Genomic DNA, 13,532 nt, shown 5'->3' with positions numbered 1-13,532 from the left:
TGTAACACTATGACAATATCCACAATGAACAATGAAACCAAACATAATACTAAAAAAAAAAAAAGAAAAAAAGAAAAAAGAAAGTAAACAGTGACAGAGGCAGACACCTGACATCAACCTATGGCCTCCATGTTTACCAACACACAAATGCACACCACACACACATGCAAAAGAGATTAAAAAATGTTTGAAGCTTACAATCATAAAGCTACTTTGTGCTTTAGATGTTTGATTTTCATTTTGCTTCTTAAGTAAAGAAGATTTAAAAAACTCTTTACACTCTTTGGTATAAAATGAACTGTACTAGTTAACTTTCTGAAGCCTTATCAGCCTCAGCCATTAAAAAAGAGAAGCGTTGTGTTCATATGGTCAATCCATGCACAAGCTTAATTATTTATGTAACTCACCCCATTACAAAAACATATAAAGAATACAGGTGCTTATTTAAATTATTAGAAATAATTATTGATGCTGACTGTGCTTGAAAAATTAAATACTTAAGTTCTTGTGGTTCTCTTAAAAAAACTCAAGTAAAATGACTACTGAAAAGAAGCATACAAAATAAAAAAGGGGGGAATCCTTGAAAAATATAGATCCTGAAGACCTTCCCAGCATTACCTTTTGTGTTCATGCATATTTTCCAGTGAAATAATTCACAAATTATACAATAAATCCTACCTTACATAATAAACATGAAACATACTTGATCAAATAATTTCTTACAAATAAAAAATAATAATTTTGCTCCCCCAAATGCTTTGTACTTCTGGGGATATATGCCTAACATGTTTCACAGCAGATACAAAAATTCCAATTTAGAGCCAGGCATGGTGGCACACACCTTTTAATTCCAGCACTTGGGAGGCAGAGGTAGGAGGATCATTGTGACTTCAAGGCCACCCTGAGATTACATAGTGAATTCCAGATCAGCCTCAGCTAGAGTGAGACCCTACCACAAAAAGCAATACAAAAAATTCCAATTTATAAAACAATTAAGTGGAGAACATATCTATATTTTCAATGATTTAATTCTACCCATAAAGAAAACTCACAAAAATTTAAATATTAAGCTTAAACATACATCATTTTTATTTGTTAGAAATACCTGTCAAAAGGGGGTAATATGGAACTGTGAACATGGCTCAGTGAATGAAACCCTTGCTATGCAAACATTAAAACTAGAGTTTTGATCCCCAATACCCATGTAAATGCCAGACTTGCATGAAGGCCAGCCTATAATCTCAGTGTTCAGGATGCAGAGACAAGAATTCTGTAGGGCAAGCCTACTAGCAGACTAGCTGATTCAGCAAGCTCTGGGTTCAAGTGAGACATGAACTCAAGAAATAACAGTAGAGAGTGATCGAGACACCTGAAGTTTACCTCTAGCCCTCACCAATACACATACACATGCACATGTACCCATAGACATGTGCAACCATGTGCATGTGAACACACATGTGTTTTTAGAAAGAAATAGTAGCAAAAATTTCTTAAAAATTGGAATTCTAAACATTGTCCTAAGCTCAAAGATATAAATTCACATTTTAGGAGACAACAAAAGCATACTTTTTGATATGATATGCTTTCAGCTGTGTGGACATCCTCCTGGTTCTTCAGTACTTTCTGTGTGTCCATATTGAGAAGTTGAAGCTGTTGGATCAGCTCTGCTTGCTGTGCCGTATGTGCGCTGTTCTGTTTGTAGAGGTTCTGCAGCTCCTGCAATTCTTTCCTGTGCAAACCAAGCAATAAATACAGAGGAGCAGGAATACAGATCATCTCAGTTAAATAATTATACTCCTATAACAGTATAGATTGGCTTCCTATTTTTCATCTATTATTTTTTTATTGCAGGCAAACTTATTAATAAAAGAAATAATATATAAAGTATTTAATATTTATCACATAGTCCTAGAAAGTATTGATAGAACCACTATGACTTTCAAAGGCAAATACTTATCAATTTTCTTTTATAGCTTGATAATAATAAGAACTCTGGATATATGGTCACAGAACCACCTTCTTATTGAAATTAACAGTTCAATTGCAAGTATTGAGAAGCAAAAATCCCAACTATAGTTATCAGATATTTTTGAAAATAGGGAAAGTCATCATTTTTTAAATAAATTATTCAAAAATTTAAATATAAATATATTTTAAAAGCCAAAAAGATGAAGTAAGTTTTAAAACTAAAGACCATTAAAACATCACTGTCAATTTCATCTAATCTGTAACCTCAGTTGGCTATCAAAGATGATGAGGCACAAAGGTAGAAATAAAACAGAATAACAAGCTAGAAATCAGTCTTGTGAGACACCAGAGGGAATACTAGTGAACAGGGCAATGACCTGGTGATAATAATGATGGCTCTAAGGGTCCAGGAAAACCAAATCACTGGAGAAGAGAGCTCCAGATTCCTATAGTACCAAATCCTGTGTAATACACATCATATAAAATTGGATATTATTTTATATAAATATGTGGGATAGAGTGTACATGCCCTCATGTACCAATATGGTGAATGCACAAAAAAAGGAACTTGAATGATATCAAAATAAGCAAATCTTATAAAGAGCATAGCTGAGCCACTAGGAAAAAATGAATGGGTCCCAATCTCTTCACTGAAGACAAAGAAAAACAAGCAGTGCTTATTAGAAGAATGTGAGTAGGCTGGAGAGATGGCTTAGTGGTTAATGTGCTTGCCTGTGAAGCTTAAGTAACCCATGTTCAAATCTCCAGATTCCACATAAGCCAGATGCACAAAGGTGAGGAAAGTGCAAGGTTACCCATGCCCGCTAGGTGGCACAAGCATATGGAATTTGAATTCAGTGGATGAGGCCCTGGCTTGCCAATTCTCTCTCACTCTCACTCTCACTTTCTGTCTCTCTTGTTCTCTCTAAAAAAAAAAAAAAAATTAAAAATGTGGGTACCCAGAATGTGGGTAACATCCACAATGAGGTGTTGATCAGAGAGACCTACAAAGTTTCCCAAAAGAAAACAGAATTATGTCAGAGTACTTGATGACCCACCAAAGGTTAATGGTAAGACCCTACTGACAATGACACCATATAATGTTGGGACAGAACATGGAGCAACATGGCTGGAAACTGGAAGTGAGTCAATCCTCAGACAGTTACCTTTTCTAGGGCAGGAAGGTGCTACATGAGCGATGGGGAAAATGACCAACATCTGTCAAAGAAACTCGTGGTCTAAGCTAATCAATAGCAATCAACCTGACATGATGCTCACACAAGTGCAACAGTGGCACAAAGCCAGGGTGGGTTACCAACTGCTCTTGATTTGGCTAAAGGATCTGCTCAGCAGAATGGAACCCATACCTAGAATGGGGAAACAAGTCAAAACCATATCCAAAAACAAGCCCACTCTGCATTATCAAGCTCCTACCAATAGTGGGCTACAAGAAGGGCTACACCTATTAAGTTCTCTCTAAAATAATAATGGGTATCTATGTATCTTGTACTGACATCACGCTCTGTGGGAGAACTTGCTTCTCTTTTACAGATGGATGAAGAACCTAAGGACAGAATCAGCACATTGCATGCCACCAGGGCACCAGCTGAAGGCATAGAGTCAATGGGGTAATGAGCAAGAGCTGATTAACCTAGTATCAGCACAAGGGTGGTGAGAGACACAGAGAACACTTAACTCCTACTAAATCAGATATCCAGAGACACAAAGACTCCCAAGACCTCCTGTCACTGAAAGAGACCTAAAATGAACCCAACATGGCTCAGGGAAATTCGTGGAAGAGGGGGCGGAAAGATTGTTAGAGCCATAAGTTGGATCATTATGCACAGAGACATTGTCTCTCCCCCATAACTGATGGTCTCCCTGACAATGCAACACCTATAATCTGCAGGGGGAACAGCAGGGAGAAGGCTAATGATGGTACCATCATGGCTGTATACAAACTATATATATATAACTAATAAAAAAAGAATGCATGAAGGCATCCTCTCATATATTCAAATCCTAATTCTTAATGTTTGAATATAAGTAAATATGGGAATATGAGAATGAGTGTAGACTATGAGTCAAGATTGACCATAAGGGAGAAAAGAGGTGATAAGAAGGGGGGAAAAGGGAAAATGCATGAAAGTGGAAAGGATGCTATGGAGCCTGATAGGGAGAGGACAAGGGAGGGAGAGGGCAGAAGAAAAGAAAGGAAAGGGAAACAATACACTATTTTTTAAAATACAGCATCATGAAACAGAATTCTGGACATGCTAATAAAAATATAAATAAAAAATGTGGGTACTTGTTATAGCTTAAATGTCTAATTTCCCCCACAGACTTATATGTGAATAGTTGGTTTTCCACTGGTGGCACTGTTTTGGGAGATCGTGGAACCTTTTTGTGACATTTCACTGGCAGATATAGGAATGTAGGGGTAAAGCTTATTATGGAACAAATAAGGCCTGGAGTTCTCTCACTTCCTACTTGGTGGCACAGATGTTAGTATGTTGCCTCATGCTCCATGAACAGGGACCACTCCTACCATACATGCCACCACGCTATGAAACTGTAAGCTAAAATAAATCCTTCCTCCACTAAGTTTCTCCTTTCAGGTATTTTGTCCCAGGGATAGGAAGAGGAAAGAATACAGTATTTTGAAATTAAGAAAAAAATATTGTGCATCATCAAAGGAAAAGCATGATCAAGTAGGACTGAAAGAATCAATATCAAAACTTAGAAAAAATAAGTCATTATATCTTTCTGCAATCAATGAACAAGATTCAAGGGCATGTGTCTAAGAGTACGGATTCATACATTTTTTATGTTCACTGCTATGAACAGATCATGTAAGATAGTTCCTGATCTTTAATAAGTATTTGTGGTTGTGTCTTATACATCCTTTCAGAATGAGCCTCATCCAGCTCATAGACTCCCAGTCCTTGTTCTGCCTCAGCATAAGAACTACCTTTTCATTCTACTAATGTATACAACTCATGTGCCCTTGTCATTTCATGCCACCATATGCACAGTGATAAAATTTGTCTCCTTGAACCAGTTCCAGACTAAAATAAAATAGTGCAACACAGGACATGGTATGAGCAATGAATGTTGACTAATAGAAGAAAATTTAAGAGGAAGGAAGCCACATAGGCAATATTCTCCCTCCTGATGGACTGTTATAGGCCACAGTTTCTTTGTGCAGAATCAACCTGGCCGGCTAGCTAACTGGATGTAACTTCTGTCTTCATAGCTCATCATGAACTAGTTGCCCACTCAACAATCATTATCTTGAATTACTTTTGTCTTTTATTGACTAGATCACTCTGTACTTGAGTTGAGTTTCCCAAGTAAGGAATTAGTACTTAGTCCCTGTTTTCCAGGTTATCAGTAGCAGTGACTTCTGTATCACTGTGACCAGAGCACCTAACAGAAACTCAGGGGAAGAAACATTTATTTGGGCTCATGCTTCTAGAAGGTTCAGTCCATGGTAATTTTGCCATATGCTTAGGCAGAGTATCATGGTGGTGGCACCATGTGGCAGACAAGAACTATTCAGTTCATACCTGAACAGGAAGTGGAGAGAACAAGACAGAAAGCAGCTAGGGATAAGATACCACCAATGACCCTCACTCTTAGGACCCTCTAACTATACCCTACCTCCTAAAGTTCCTATAACCTCTAAAATAGTACATCCATAAGGAGACCAAACATTCAAAACATAAACCCTGTAAGGTACATTTCCTGTTCAAACCTTCACAACATGTTAAAACAGTTGATGAATGGATGAAATGAAAAGATAACATAATAGAGGATGGTTAAAGAGGAAAACAGATGTCATAGTGGCATTAGAAGAAATGAGCAAGAGTGCTGCTTTCTTGGTGAACCTGGTATCAGCACAAGGGTGAATGAGATAGACACAGAGAACATTCAACTCCTACCAAACCAGATATCCAGAGACACAAAGACTCCCAAGACCTAATCACTAAAGTAGACCTAAAATGAACTCAACATGGCTCAGGAAAATTCATGGAAGAGGGGGCAGAAAGATTGTTAAAGCCACATGTTGGGACACAATGCACAGAGACATTGCCTCTTACCCATAACTGATGGCTAACCCCACAATGCACAACCCACGTTACCCAACAAGGAGGGTCCCTGTGGAGGGGGAGAACATTGAGGAGGCTAACGATGGTACCAACATGGCTGTATACACACTGTGTACATAACTAATTATATGTATATATTAAATAACTAATACAAAAACTAATTATATATATATATATATATATATATATATATATATATATATATATATATATATCTCCACACTTAATTGTGGAGCTGGGGAGATGGCTCAAAGGTAAAATGCACTAGCTTGAAAACCTGACAGCCCCAGTTCTATTCTTCAGTACCTCCATAAATCCAAATGTGCAAGAGTGGCACAGATGTTTAGTTTGTTGCAAGTGGTCCTGATATGCCCATTCTCTCACTCTATTTCACCCTCTTGGGCTGCAAATAAATAAATATATAACTTTTTTAAAAAAAATCCACAATGATAGAAGTTAAAAGCAAAACCAAAATTAGGGGAAAAAGTAATTTCCTCAGGTTCAAGTTTAAGACGTTCTTCTACATATAGCTCAAAAGGCATAAAGGTTGAGCTGAAACAGAGGTTGCTGATAGTCAATGATACTTCTGTCATCCCATGAAGGATGTTGAGTTTGGGGGAAAATACTGTATTGCTGAAAGCTAAATCCAATGATCTTTTTGATACAGTGATGCATGAGGGAGCCACAGGATATATTAGGAACATCACTTTGAGAACAAAATTGATAACAAATACACTAATGATTCCAAACAGCTTCTATATGTTATTCTGCAGTTTAAAAATACTTGATAGTTTATAAAAGTGAATATTTATTGCATGCTCACATTATATGTATCTTTCTTCTAACTCCAAACTGGAGTATCAGACTGCATTGGGAATATGATAGTCCCTTCACAGCAAGTGAAAATGAAGGCAAAACAACCAATGACTCCTTTAAAACATTTTCTAGGTGAAGGCACATGTCACTTTCACTCTTTTTTCACACTTGTCAAAATAAGTCACATGGCCAACTGATACCAAAGGGGGAGAAAACATATTTTAGAGATGTGTTCATCAATGAATCAAAACAAAGTGTAGAGGAATGGCAAAGCATGAGAAGTTCAGCAATGAGCACATTACTGGTGAGCCATATTTCTGGCCCCTAACTAGCACTTTTTATGTAACATCAAGCAAACATAATCAGAAGCTCTAAATATGCTATAGCCATGCATATTATTATGCACGTACACATACTTACTCCTCTATACTCTCACTAAGGCAAAAATCATTTGAGTAATTCACAAAAATGTACCAAATGCTCAACAAAATATATGTTCATATGGACTCCAAAAAATATGCCCATACAATAAAGTTAAGTGGGATTCATCATTTATCAAAATGGAAAAGTGTGTTCAAGTCAGAGAGATTAGGGAGAGTCTAAATCATTGTCCCACAATTAGGTTTGACATGCCTTGAGCACATCATGCAGAGTCCATGGAAATTCTTAAATATCAGAAACACTCCTCTCTATGAAATTAGAAACATTAAGAAAATGAGACAAACATTGCACATATAACAGCTATTACTCTAGAGTAAGAGTTCAGGTCAATCTCCTCTACTCCAAACTATTAATTGTGTGCTATTATTCTTCCCTCAAACATGGACACATAAATTCTCAGTAAAATACTGGCATATCAAATTCAACATAACTGTTCACCATCATCAAGTTGGTTTTAGTCCAGATATGTAGGAATGGAGCAACCTACATAAAATAAATACAACTCATTACATAAATAAACTCAATACAGATATCACATGATGCTCTCAATGGATACAGAGAAGGCCTTAGACAATAAGTCAATATGCCTTCATGATAAAAGCCTTGAAAAGACTACAGATAGAAAGCACCTCAACAAATACAGGCTGTTTGCCACCAACCTACAGCCAATATCATGCCAGATTATAAACAGATTATAAACATGAAAGGTCAAAGTATCCTTGGTTACAGATGACAGGATTCCATACATGTGAAATTATAAAGTTCCACCATAACAATCCTAGAGCTGATAACCACTTTTAGCAAAGCAGCAGGATATAAAATTAATTCCACTTTAGAAAGAGGAGTAGTATCAGTAGGAGGTATAGAAGAGAAAATTATGGCAGATTGAATGAACAAAGTATAATATATTCACATATAAAATTGTCACAATGAAATCCATCATCTATAATATATGCAATAATTTAAAAAAATAGAAAAACACCAAAAACTCCAAATCCCATAAGAATAAGGTAGCATTTTCTACATGGAACTATTACAGTCCTTATTACTATTTTTTTCTTCTAAAGAGAGAACACAAACATATTGCTAGTGAACAAACAGCAATAAGGAATAAGTAACCCATTAATTATAAATTGCCCTATGCATTGTCACACACCACACAGACATGCAATCCAAAATGCTACAGTATCTGTGAGATATATAAGAAACTCACATGAAATACACAGTTAATCTACTAAGAAGAAAATATAACCACTGATAAATATGTACTACTTTCAGAAGGGCTATGTTACAGGACAAAGATATTATCTTTCAGATTCCCCAAACTATAAAATGAAATAAATGGATAGCAGTTATGAAAGGGAAGATTTCAACTCAACATATGAAACACACATCACAAAAAATAATGATTTAAAAGAAAAACTATCTTGAAAAATATGAGAAACTTTCAAACTGAAAGTGTCAAAAGTACAAAAGTTTTAGTATCTTATCAAAAAACCCAATCAATACTGTTAAATTTTTATCTAAGCCCTTTCTCAGCATGCATTGGGGCTTTGGATTTGATCCCTAACATGCAGACATACATATATAAACAAAACTCTGCTCAACAATTATGTAGTGTCTATCATGCTTTTGGTGTATTACTATTTTTAAAATTCTTTCTACTTTGGTCTCTCTCCCTAGTTAGATCTCATTTGTAACTTTGTTAAATTAGTATATAAAAGTTATGTCATGAGTTGATAAAGTCTATCACACCATCATCAATAAACTGTATATTTTTCATCACTTAAAAAGTGGGGGAAGGGAGGGCATTTCCATGAGATATTGTTTACAATTATGGAAGTTGTTAATAAAAAAATAAAAATAAACCAGGCGTGATGGCGCACACCTTTAATCCCAGCACTCGGGAGGCAGAGGTAGGAGGATCACAGTGAGTTCAAGGCCACCCTGAGAATACAGAGTGAATTCCAGGTCAGCCTGAGCTACAGTGAGACCCTATCTCGGAAAACCAAAAAAAAATAATAATAATAAAAATAAATAAATGAATAAATAAAAATAAAAAAGTGAGAAACCCTGGCCAGGCGTGGTGGCACACTCTTCTATTCCCAGCAGAGGAGAGGTAGGAGGATCGCCATGAGCTCGAGGCCACCCTGAGATTGTGTAGTGAATTCCAGGTCAGCCTGGGATACAGCTAGACCCTATCTCAAAAACAAAACAAAACAAAATACCCAGAGAGAGAAACCCTGACTTAAATAAGGTGGATAGGGGAGGACCTGCCTGCTTGTTTCCTTCCTTCCTTCCTTTCTTTTTTATTTTATTTCTTTACTTTCCTCTATCCATCCTTCCTTCCTTCCTTCCTCCCTCCCTCCCTCCCTCCCTCCCTCCCTCCCTCCTCCCTTCCTTCCTTCCTTCCTTCCTTCCTTCCTTCCTTCCTTCCTTCCTTCCTTCCTTCCTTCCTTTTTCTCTCCCTCTCCCTCCCTCCCTCCCTCCCCCCCCCTCTCTCTCTCTTTCTTTCTTTCTTTCTTTCTTTCTTTCTTTCTGTTTGTTACTTGAGGTAGGGTTTCACTATAGCCTGAGCTGACCTGGAACTCTGTAGTCCCAAGCTGACCTTGAACTCACAGCAATCCTCCTCCCTTTCTCTCTGGACAGCTGGGATTTAAGGCATATGCCACTGTACATGGCTCCTCTTTCATTTTTGAGATAGAATCTTGACATGTTATTAAATTTCTGGGCTCATGTAATCCTCCTGCCTTAGCCTCCCCTGTGTAGTAGAGACTTCTGGTGCATAACATCATTGTTAAAAGTCTCAATAAACCTTTAATTACTAAATATGTTTTTTTTTATTTAATTTATTAGTTTTCTTTTCAGTAAATACAGGCAGTTTGGTACCATTATTTAGGCTCATCTGTGATCTACCCCCTCCCATTAGACCCTCCTTGTTATTGAAAATGGGTCGTGCATTGTGGAGTTAGCCCCCAGTTATTAGTATGATAAATATGTTTTAAAAAGGAATTTGTTGTAATTCTAGCTAATTTTAAGCTTACTGGCTTCAGTAAAGATAATCAGTTTCTCATTAAAAGTAATTTCACAATGGCATAAAATATAAAGCACTATTTTACCAAATGGAATGTAAAAAATACCTCACATACCCCATAAACTTAACACCCTTATTATCACCAAAAAAATGAAAAATAAATTTACCAAAAGAAGAATGTGACATCAATGTATATATGGATGGTAATGACTGTTCCTGTCTCATATACACTAAAAGTGTTTTATTTCAATATAAATAAGTTATGCAATAAAATGTATCATATATCTGTATAGGTACACCATTAGCTTCATATTCTGGTGCCACCCAAAACAATTGCATACATGTATACCTACACGCATGCATGTATGTAAATATGTGGATACATATATTAGTTTCTTAAGCAATCAAAAAGCCTATTCAGATATATATTCTCCAATAGTTTCAGTTGATAATTATAAAATTTATAGTAATATTAACATCTTTCAAAACACTTAAAATACAGATATATTAGGTTTATGTTTTCAAGTTACCTCACCATCTGAGTAGAAATGTAAAATTATGTTGATATAGAAAAATAGTTCTCAAGTTAAATCCATATAAATCATAAAATAAGAATGCAAATTGTGTTTCTAAATTATTATTTATTATAACAAAATGAAAGTCTTATAACACAGGGTCAAGAACTTGAAAAGGAAATGTGAGTGGATATATTGTCCTTCTTAAAATCTAAAGTTAGACTGTCCCTTGGCCATGCTCTCTGAGTCACGTAAAACTCTTAACTCTCTAAGTAACTATGGCTAAGTCAGTGTACATAATTCCAGACTTTCATTGCACAAGCAACTGTTATTATTTAGAAACATCAGTAACAACTGTTATTATGCTGAATGACTAATGGAATTATTCTAATGTGAAATTAAAAATTAAGTATACTTGCCTGACCAGGGTAATGTCCATGTCTTTCTGTATTAGCTCAGTCTGTTTATTATTCAACTGTAATGATAGAGCATTATATTTACTCTGTGATACTTCAATTTCTTTCTTTGCTTCAATTAAATTGTCTTCACAGGCCTAAAATTAGAGAATTTATATTATTATCAAACATAATAAAAATTACATATAACAAGTGTTACATGTATTCTCCAAAACACAGAAAAACCAGGTAATAGAATAAAAACTTTATTTATATTCATTTTGTTCATGATAATCAAACTTATATGCATACACAACACACATACCACACTACATACATCATACCACATATACTACATGCACACATAAAAATGAGTCAAAGTTATAAAACATAATTAAACTAATAAACTGAGTTGAAGTATTAAATATTAATCAGGACAAGTGGTAGTGATCTCCTCTTATTTAAAATGCACACACACAAACACAGGGAAAAAACTCAGTTGCATAAAGATATAGAGATCCTTTGTCAATGTCTGAGGTTCAGGTTATGCTCAATTCACTTGGCTGTGGTGAAGTTTCACACTCAATTCACTTGGCTATGGTGAAGTTTCACACAAAGTTCTTCAAAAGTATCTTTTTCCTGATGACCATCCTCTAATTAACATTCATTTTGAAACCATTTTGAAATTTGATGCCATATATATTAAGTACAGAAACAATGCTAATTACTACAAAGAACAAATACGTATGTTATTTCTATTTTTGTTTTACAAGGTAAGGTCTCACTCTAGCCAAGGCTGGACTGGAATTCACTCTGTAGTCTTAGGGTAGCCTTGAACTCACAGCAATCCTCCTACTTCTGTCTCCCAAGTGCTGGGATAAAAGGTGTGTGCCACCATGCCAGGCTTCAAATACATATGATACACACACACACACACACACACACACACACACACACACACTCACACACACATATATGTATATATATGGAGAGAGAGAGAGAGAATACTTATATAATAGGATACATTCATTTTTCCAAAAGTAAACATCAGGCTCTAGTTGAGCACTAGACATTCCCATTATTCCTCAAAACAAGCAATGATGGATACACACATAAAATGTCAGATAAGGAAAGGAAAAACGGTACTTCTGAGAATAGGTGGCTATAAAGGCAGTCTGATTTTCATTGTTGGAAGGCCACTGTTCCACAAAAGCAGGGGCTGGCTTATGGTGACTTGATACTAACCACAGTCCTAAAGTATGTTGCAGAAAACCACTTTTCTCTGAATGAAGGTTTCTTGTTGAAAATACAGTTATTTCCACTATATGTTGTTCAATTTTGAGCCATGCAGCTAAGTTACCCATTCCAAATAGAAAAACAAAATTCAAAATGATAGAAAAAAATTCAAAGATAATTGAAAATTACACAAACATCAATAAACTAAACTGTTTTCTTTAAAATATACTAACAAAAAACCCACTTTGTCTTGTCTTGAACATGTAAAGAACAGCATAAAATGTTCACTAAGGGACTGACTGGAGAGATGACTCTGCAGTTAAGGCACTTGTCTACAAAGCCCAACAACCTGGGTTCAGTTTCCCCAGTACCCATGTAAGAAGCCAGATGCACAAGATGACAAGTGCAGCTGCAGTTCATTTGCAGTAGCTAGAGGCCCTGGCATGCTCATCCTCTATGTCTCCATAAATAAATAAATAAAATATTTTTAAAGAAAGTATCAATAGAATAAGATACATACAAAATATACTTTAAAATCTATACTAAATATATCAACTTACCACAAAGAAACGCAATAAAAAAGTATTAAGAGGGCTGGAGAGATGGCTTAGTGGTTAAGGCATTTGCCTGCAAAGCCAATGCAACCTTAGTTCAATTCCCCAGGATCCACGTAAGCCACATGCACAAGGGGGCACATGTGTCTGGAGTTCGTCTGCAGTGGCTGGAGGCCCTGGTGTGCCCATTCTCTCTCTTATCTCACTCTGACTCTGTGTCTGCCTCCTTCTCTCTCATGTCTCTCAAATAAATAAATAAATAATATTTTTTTAAATATTGAAGGACAAAACCATAATATATACAGCAAGGAAATATGTGTCTGCTTCTTTTTCTCTCATGCTCTCTCTCAGTTAAATAATTTAAGAAATAAAGATATTTTTAAAAGTATTAAGAGGCTGGGCATGGTGGCCCACACCTTTAATCCCAGCACTTGGGAGGCAGAGGTAGGAGGATCACCGTG

The 13,532-nt window shown here is 36.0% G+C and overlaps 1 protein-coding gene across 8 annotated transcripts in view; it reads right to left on the bottom strand.

Moving 5' to 3' along the window:
- Positions 1 to 13,532, bottom strand: part of Cntln (centlein) — a 292,751-nt gene that overhangs the window by 199,879 nt on the left and 79,340 nt on the right. For all 8 annotated transcript variants that reach the window (XM_045135495.1, XM_004658429.2, XM_045135491.1 and 5 more), the window contains exons 6-7: positions 11,306 to 11,439; positions 1,567 to 1,729 (exon numbers count right to left, since the gene is read on the bottom strand). In XM_045135495.1, coding sequence (XP_044991430.1) covers positions 1,567 to 1,729; positions 11,306 to 11,439 — 297 coding nt within the window. The remainder of the gene's footprint in view (positions 1 to 1,566; positions 1,730 to 11,305; positions 11,440 to 13,532) is intronic.

The sequence above is a fragment of the Jaculus jaculus genome, chromosome 1 (assembly GCF_020740685.1).
Source record: "Jaculus jaculus isolate mJacJac1 chromosome 1, mJacJac1.mat.Y.cur, whole genome shotgun sequence".
NCBI classification, from domain to species: Eukaryota; Metazoa; Chordata; class Mammalia; order Rodentia; family Dipodidae; genus Jaculus; species Jaculus jaculus.
The sequence above is the reverse complement of the archived record's forward strand: the minus strand, read 5'-3'. Positions and strand labels throughout refer to the sequence as shown.